The sequence below is a fragment of the Stylophora pistillata genome, chromosome 3 (genome assembly GCF_964205215.1).
Source record: "Stylophora pistillata chromosome 3, jaStyPist1.2, whole genome shotgun sequence".
NCBI lineage: Eukaryota > Metazoa > Cnidaria > Anthozoa > Scleractinia > Pocilloporidae > Stylophora > Stylophora pistillata.
In genome coordinates, this window is record NC_142521.1 from 26,760,971 (window position 1) to 26,769,692 (window position 8,722).

The 8,722-nt window shown below is 40.0% G+C and overlaps 1 protein-coding gene and 1 long non-coding RNA gene across 5 annotated transcripts; one reads left to right on the plus strand and one right to left on the minus strand.

Moving 5' to 3' along the window:
• The first annotated feature begins 3,072 nt into the window (after positions 1-3,072).
• LOC111338962 (uncharacterized) lies at positions 3,073-5,637 on the plus strand. The gene is made up of 3 exons (XM_088753334.1): positions 3,073-3,544; positions 3,698-4,021; positions 4,436-5,637. Exons 2-3 carry the CDS (start codon positions 3,816-3,818, stop codon positions 4,614-4,616), a joined length of 387 nt encoding a protein of 128 aa, XP_088609460.1. The 5' UTR covers positions 3,073-3,544; positions 3,698-3,815; the 3' UTR covers positions 4,617-5,637.
• On the minus strand, positions 5,433-8,343 carry LOC111332604 (uncharacterized). Of its 4 annotated transcripts, none has more exons than XR_015998716.1 (4): positions 8,211-8,343; positions 7,617-7,824; positions 6,678-6,919; positions 5,433-6,290 (listed from the first exon to the last, which is right to left on the minus strand). It is a non-coding gene; the product is annotated as an uncharacterized LOC111332604 (long non-coding RNA). The 4 variants fall into 4 exon arrangements; XR_015998715.1 differs by having other exon boundaries at positions 7,062-7,824; XR_015998713.1 differs by having other exon boundaries at positions 6,678-7,824.
• Positions 8,344-8,722: the final 379 nt, after the last annotated feature.

The window sequence follows — 8,722 nt, forward strand, 5'->3', positions numbered from 1 at the left end:
GTGAAGACTTGACATGCAGCAAAATACGTCAGTGACGCCATTATCTAAAAATTTATCGCGAAATTATTTTTTTGAGTTAAACTTGAATTAATTACAATTTACAATTGCAATTTATCACTTATAGAGCGCTATTTACAATGACAGATCAACAGCGCTTTACAATCAATCCTAACCCGCCCATCCCACCTCAGGGGAGAACATCCATCACAAAGTAATCTCGTGCGTGGGAAATTAACGTCTCCTACCCCCAACCCTGTAGGAGACGGGACCTCCATTTATTCGTCCCTATCGGAAAAGACTAGAATATCTAACCATTTCTTCTCAATTATTATAAGACCTTGAGTGTTGGTCCGGCAGGGGCACGAACCCTCGACCTCCCGCACAACAGTCCAGCGCTCTATCAATTGAGCTAACCGGGAATTTTGAATAAAAATATCAGATCTACAGCCACAGCATCAGACTTTTGCCCTGACCAGCAAGGTGTCTCACGTGGCCACAACAATGGGAGGGGCTGGCCAAAATCATCCTTTTGGATTCCCAGAGCCGTTACCACAGTCATTTATGACATCTATGTTTAGCCAAAGGCTGTCGCCGGTGATGTCTTCTAGCAGCAGCATTCGTTTAGCGGTACGCGTCCACTCCAACCATCCGTGCCCCTAGGTTTTCCGTTACCGCCGAAACCCATCATTCCTGAATCCCCTATTCCTTTCTTTTAAATGAAGCTAAAAGGAAACATCTCAAAATGTAACGGATGTGAAGGAAGCTTTCAAAAAGACTCTCAACCTGTTGATAGCATGGCAGTCATTGGACGTTTAGAGGTGGACTGGTATCCAAATCTGTACTTAGATGGCACAAAATATTGGAAGTTAGGAAGAGCACAAAGAAGATACTACCATATTAACACAGCATGTCTGTGCACACGTCGTCCCTGGTTCCATACAGGCCACTTCCAAGCTCTGTTGAGGAGAACTGAGGGAGGCCTGTCTCTAAGGGAAGAGCTTATCGCTTTCGTTAAGCAGTGCTTTCCCGGAATTGTAATCGAATAAATGGCAGACTGACTAAGGCATTGCCATATTTTCTTTGTACCCTTTTAATGAATAATCGAGATCCGATTAAAGAGACGCTGACCATGTTAACCTATAATTTGACGAATGATTTGCTGTTTATTATTTAGTTTCACGACCGTTAAAAAATAGATAAGTTAATAATTAAAAATAAACAAAAGATGAAATTAAAAAAGTCGATAAAAAACAAATGAAGAAGGGGGTTCGATTGTTCCTCGAGGATCTCCGGGTAACTTCGGAGACCCATGGATAGTTTTCGGTTAATCCTCGGAGTATATATTCGGAGCTCGTACACTTTTCGGAAAAATCTTGAAAAAAAAAAAAAGAAGAATTTAAAAAACAAGCCTTCAAAAATTCAGGGCTCTCTGGGTAACTTCGGAAACCATTGAATAATATTCGTGTTAATCATCGGAGTATATTCGGAGCTCGTACACTCTTCGGAAAATCATCGGAGTCATTTTGAATAAAAAAAAACAGACGTTGAAATATTCCGGCGGAATTCCGTCGGAATTCCGGATTCCGGCTTTTCCAGACTACCGTTATCTACTCGGCAAAGTGGTAATAAGAAACTGCACTCTACGGAAACCTCCTTAATACGAACAACTGATGCTATCTTAAGTGCGATTGACGAGAACTTGAAGAAAATTACCGCTGTTGTCTTACTTGATATGAGCAAGGCTTTCGACACGATAAATCATGGAATTTTGCTCAACAAACTGCTGGATATTGGAATCTCGCCATCCAGTGTAGCCTGGTTCGCCAGCTATCTCTCTGACAGACGACAAATAGTACGCATAAATTCTGCGTTGTCTGATCCTCTACCCGTTGTATCAGGCGTGCCACAAGGAAACGTTCTCGGACCCATTTTGTTTAATATTTATGTAAACTATTTACCCCTCGCCCCCCGGTCCTGTCTTACTGAAAGTTACGTCGATGACACAAAACTTTACATTTCTTTCCCAGTCCAAGACTGGGCTAAGACTGTTGTTGATCTTAACGCTGATCTTCTACAGATTCGAAACTGGTGCTTCGCAAACCGTCTTCTCTTGAATCCTGATAAAACTAAGCTTATTATTTAAAGTGTCTAGCGACTGGTTTAGATGCATCCTTGTCATTCCTTTCCACATCGCAAAGGTGTTCTCGGAATCGGTCACCTAGTCGTCTTCCTGTTTCGCCGATGTATAACATTTTGCAATAAGTGCAAGTTATGCAATAGATAACGTTGGCGGAGGTGCACTTGAAGTGATCGGTGATGTTAATGGATCGCTTGAGTCCCGATATTTTCTCAGCGTTGTGAGTGAGGGGACAAGTTTTGCATCGTGCGCGAGCGCATTTAAAAGTGCCGGGTTGGTCATTAGTTTGGAATGAACTTCTGACCAAAAAATTGCCTATGTTTTTGTCGCGTTTGAATGAAATAAGTGAAGGTTGCTTTAAACTCCGCTAAACATATTTTTGTTTTATAGCTGCCGTTATACGTCATAAATGGCAACATTCAGAGAGGCTAGGGAAGGTTATTGTTTGCCTATCAAGATGGAAATATTGATGATACAGAGTTTGCCCTGTTGTACAATTCAAATTCTTCTGAAAATCTCGAATTTCCTCATTAGAAGTATGGTCGCTTCGATCTTCATTCTATGACAGATGATGAGTGTAAGACTGAGTTTCGGTTTTTCCAAGAACGATATTTATTTACTCGGACCTTTCTTCCAGAGCAAAGAAAGGCTTGGGACAGGTATTCAAAGTGTTGGCTATTCTATCCCAAATTTTGCTTCTTTGCGACGAACCCTTTCTTGTTTTGAACGGATTCTCGGAAACAACCTCTCTGCATAACAGGCATCATGCTCGCTTGTCCAGTACATCACATTACTGCACTGAAAAAAGAACAGTCTGTTTTAGTTTGTTTTCAATGAAGAACATAGATATAAAGTTCAAATTCACTTTCATCGTATAGTTAAGCAGAACAGGAAATTGAATCTTCTAATAAACTAAATTGGACTTACTTGCCAGTTTTCGACCTGCAATCATAGTTAGTAGAGGGGACTGGTTATGAAAACCGGTAAACATCAGAGGCCGATGTCTTTGTTATGGCTTTCCCTTAGTCACGCGATCTTGACCGTGCACATGGAAAATCAACATGGAGATCGGAGTGACGTGAATGTGCAGAGACTCACACTGTATTTCGCCAGATTTTTAGCTTAGATTAATCTCGATTCGATAAGTGTTATAGCTACACTACTCATTAGTCGTCATGCTTGGAGATAACTGCGCTGTGTTTGGCTGTGGGAGTTGTAGAAGAACGAAAGGGATCGGTATTTGGAAGCTGTCTGCAGCGAAGGACGAGGCACACAAGAAGTGGCGGGACGATTGGTTGAGTGAAATCACAAAGACGCGTGAGATCGACCATGAATTTCGAAAAAGGATCGAAAACGACAAGGTGTCTACCTGTGAAAAACACTTCGACGTAGAAGATTTCGAAATATGTAAGTACGGCTGCGATATAAGCTTACAGTAGAAATTGAAGACATGTGCTCTCGCTTTCCATAAGGTTTTGTTTATTTACGATCTCTCTGGAATTTTCTGGAAGGTTAATTTTCATCTTTCTTAGTTGTGTTTTACTTTATTTTCAAATGCAGTTCAAACGGCGAAAATGACGAAGAAGAAACAGAGATTTTCTATCAGGATGTAGACAATGGCTTGAAGCTGTTGCCTAGGCTGTCATACGAGCATGTAAACCTGACCCCGTATTCTGTCATGCGGGTGAATCTTGCTGCACAAGTCCTGACTGCATCAGTCGCTGCAGTTCTGAAGACGTTTGGACCTCCAGGCACAGCAGCAACTGCAAAACTCTGCGAAGTGATCGATGGCTTCTTTGATTGTCTCAATGTGAGAAGCATGACAGAGCATCAGAGAAAGCGCAAACCATTCTTGGCTCCTTATACTTCTGTTAATGACGAAAGGTGTGTTGTTGATTTTTTTAAAATTTTGTTTAATTTATAAAGTATTATTTAGCAAAATACAATGTTAACCCTGGGTATAAAATCAACCATTGTTAATGGTTTCTAAATATATAATACTTCATTCAGAATTTACAAATCCTGAAAAGGAGGGCCCAGAGGTTATCCCTATTAAAGGGCCTTCTACCTAACAACATTTAAATGTGATAAAATACTATTTTTTAATTTTACAATGGGGGTTTTTATCGGAATATTTATTTTGCTTTAAAAAGCTTCTGTTTAATTAGTAAATCAATTAAAGCTGCTTAGGTGCATTTTTATAGTGGAGTACTTATTATGTGGAGGTATCTTTTACTTTATTAATTGCCTTATTCAAGTCAAGAAACAGTAATTAATGACTTTTCTTTTATTTGCTAGATTTGCATGGTTGATGGAGTTCCTAGACTATCTGAGGACTTGGAAAGAGAATGTTGACAACAGACCGGGTAACTTCACCCAGAATGCCAGAAACCAAATGTTTCTCTCATGGCAGACATATGAGGGCTTCTGCATATCTGTACATTCTGCTGTCGAGGTGACAAAATTTTTGCTCAAGTAAGGGTTTGAATTTGTCCTAACAGAATGGTTCTGCCAGGATCAAGTAGAGGAGTACTTCGGGGGCCAGCAGAAACTGGGTAGACGCAGTGACAACCCTGATATAAAAACATTTGGGTATAACAGTAACACACTAAGAATGCAGAGAACAGTGTCCTGTCAGAGTGGCAACACAAGGGGCGGAAAGGACAAGACAAGAGCCTGGGAACAAGTTACTGATGTTAAGTTGCCATGTAGAAAAAAACTGAAACTGTAGTTAAGGAGAAAGCTGGGATCCAATATCTTGGCAGTTATGTTCTGCACAACTTACACAAAAAACATGGACGAACTAACTCAGTGGAGAGCCAACAAGCTATGGCAATACTGAAAGCTGGGAAACTGGAGTGCATAACTGACTCTAGCCAGAAACTTGTGTCAGCTTTGAATCGTGGGGGGCTTTGGTCAATCACTCAGCCTGCACAGCAAATATTTTTTTTTAGTAAAAACAGAATGTCATTTTAGGCAATTCACATCAAAGCCTGATTTGCAAAGATTGGATATTTCCAGCATCACTAACAAAGCAACCAGTGATAGTGACATCCATGCTAACAACAATTTGATGATATCAGATGCAGAACTTGAGCCGGACAGTAAGGTTTGTAAGGATGTCTTGCGTGGCATTGTTAGTCTGTATGTACATGTACACTCGTTCTCTTTTGCCAAGGATGTCATTCAGCATTACAGGATCAAGGCAACCCAAACCAAAGCAAGGGCTTTACGCAAGGAAATTAGTAAAAGTTGTCAAGGTGATGACCAACAAAGGCAGGAATAGGACTGATAATTCACATTATTTTTTTGATTTCTTAATTAGTAGCTTATGATCAGTACCACCATTTGCAGTGAGGACAATAAATGTAATGTTAACTCTGAATTTTTTTAAACTTTGATTCAGGTTTGGTAAAGCAATGAAATTCATTCAAGTTACCAGTGATATAGATTATAAGAACTTGGGAATGGATCTTTAATAAATTATATTTCTTGTTTTATATGCTCCCAATATAATCAAACTTTTATACCCTTTCTGTCATTGTTATGTGAACATGCACTAAAAAATCTTCATCAGTTGACATGAGATAATTGTGTCTATAATACAAAATGTACACTTATGCTACGTGATTAATCTCCTCAATGATGAATTGACTTAATTGACTGACAACACAGTTTTTATATTATGACTGCTTTCAGTAGAGTGTTTTTGTTGCTTAGAGTATGCCAGCAAACAGTCAGCAACTTTGGTTGCAAGTAGTGTTGCTGCATTCCTAGAAAGTCCACTGAAGAATTGGGTTGACTTTACAGCAACTGTTGCATAATATTTGCCATAAAACTTTTCTACATCTCCATTTCTTGTATATCCTTCATAGATTCCTTTGATAGCAGAGAATTCATTGCTGTCTTCTTGTAGCTGTTGGTATGAGTAATTGCTGAGCTCCTTCCTTAAATTTTCTGTAAAAACTTTCCTTTCCTTAACACTGCGGACAGCACGGTCAGTTATTTCTACAAGAACACTCGGGCTCAACTGTTGCACCTGCTCCAATCCTTCCTGTTGATTGTTGTGTTTTGCAGCCCCGTGTCTGTCATAACCTCCTCTTGTTTTGTATTTCTTTCCGCAGTCATGACAAAAAATTTCTTGACGCTGAGCCTACAAAGATATTACAAACATTACCATTATACAATAAATAAACTGCTTAAGAGTTTAAAAATAAAAATTCGGTGGCCACTTTTTTCGATCAAGAGAGTATCGTGAAGTCGCGAAGCTCTATCGATTACAAGGTTTGCCGCTTAAAATAATTTCGACAAATCACTACATTCCGGAGATTTGAGCTCTTTAGAAGCTTTTTATAAGTCTTCCTTGTTTCGCAGGAGCCCTAAAGAAGATTGCCTTTGAAGAAACGGCAATATATAAGCATGGTTTATACGCGAGCGTTTGTTGAATTTCGTTTCTACACGCGTCGAGTAGCCCATCTGTGGCAAATTTAAGCTCAGTAGTGCAAAATTACAACTCGAAATTGCTACGTTTTCAACTTACATTTCTAACTGCGACGGAAAATTGTTCCTCTACTTCGTCATCGTCTTCCAAAATACCCAAGATCGCCTCAAAATCTTCTCACCACACAAACTGATCGCCGATCGTCTACACCGTCCGCCATATTGAATGAACTTGTGCACGGTCAGAGTCACGTGACGGGTCTGTTCAAAATCGCCGACGGCGCTGTTGTTTAACCCTTTGATGTTTATCGGGTTTCATTACCATCCCCTCTACTAACTATGCTGCAATAAAAGGCAAATTAAAATGTTTGTTTGGTATTTTTTTACAATAAATAACACTTTCATGGACTCAGAAAAACAGTTTTGCCTTTAAGGTAGCAAAAGAAAATTTAATTCTAGTTCAAATTCAGTAGAAACAACTCACGTTTTCCGGAAACGCTGCAAGTGCCAACCTCGTGTTCTGAACATGAAGAAGACGCGTTGCAGTTTAGCGCCAAGCATGCGCAGTGAAGCACTTTGTGAGCAAATTACTTCCGGTGACGTTTCAGGTGCGTCGCGTTCTGGTTCGGAAAGTCCTTACTAACACAAAAAGATGGCGGCCAACTGTGACCACGAGGATTGCCGGCTTATATAACAAAATCAAACCACTACTCATGTACAAAAAAACCAATTATAATGTAACGCAGTACGTCACGCAACACTCGCAGTGTCATTTACACCACACAGGTTAGATAAACAAAAACAGAGAGCCACAGTCATTGTTAGTCCATGAACAAGTGATGCGTAGAGAGCCAAGAAATAACCCCTTTATCATCAACACGCAAAGGACTCTTTCACGACAATAGTGATTATTAAGCGCATACAATTAAGCCTTGTCAACCTCGCCTTTGAGTGGGAACTCCATTGTTTTTCTTCATGTTTTCGAGGCCACAAAGGCTACTTTAAACAGATATAAAAAAAGAATAGAAATTAGACTCACCATGCATGAAAAATAGCAGTGGTTATGTATGCAGGCTGTTACAAAAACATCACTGTTAGTAAAATGGGATGTGCCCGGATATGTTTTCTTCTAGTCTGGGTTCGAATTTTGGTCTTGATCAATTCTATTAATACCACGCTCAGTTGGGAGAAAAGACTTCGCCGCTATCCTGCACCAAACGGACGACATGTTTTGGGAAAATCATATTCTAAGGTATGTTTTAAAACAAGAGAAAGTAAAGCTTGTGTCAGAAGAGCAGGAATGTGCGAGCGTAAGACGAATATTCATTAAAACGAGAGGAACATATGGGAAGCTCTTGACACTGAAACAGCGTAAAACTTTCCAGAAAAACTGCTGCATCGCTAACAAAAAGCTTGACTAAAACACTGACATCGAAACATGTTTTGACCTATACACAATTTCCCACATATTTCAAATACGTCAGAAAGCCATACAGCACACTTGCACGTATTGTCGATAAATGTGATTTCGTGCTTCTTCTATGGATCGCCTGAGGGTAGGGGCGGCTGTCATTATTGTGTTATATTGTGTTGGTTTCAACAGAGTTTGAAACCCCAAATTCTCCAATCATACCATTGATTTTTTCCTCCAAGATAATCATTATGCGAGGATCCACTCAGCCTGAAACTTCAACAACACACACAATCTTGTTTGTCGCGCACAACACAAACAACGCGCTTCACTAGATTTGACATAACTGCATACCGCAAAGTGGGAAATTGTTTACAAAAGAAACACCTCGAACACCATACGCATATAACGTGACGTGGCTTTCAAGTGGCAAGGTCAAGCTCCGAGCTTGCGCTCTGAGTTCTTCCAATTTGACATCTACAGGCGTCAAATCGCATTTATTCCCTTGGCTAAACTGCAGAATACCCGGCCACTCATTTACATGTCATTGATTAAGAATAGCGTCTGCTGTGTTATGCCTCGTTCTTCAAAGCCTCCCGTCTTTGTCGAGGTAGTGATTTTCGATGGCACCGGCATCTTGTGAAAAACGACCGGGAAAATTTAAGGAAACGTTATGTATACGGAAAGGAAACGAATTTACAGCAATATGCAAGAAATATATCAAACAAAGAAGC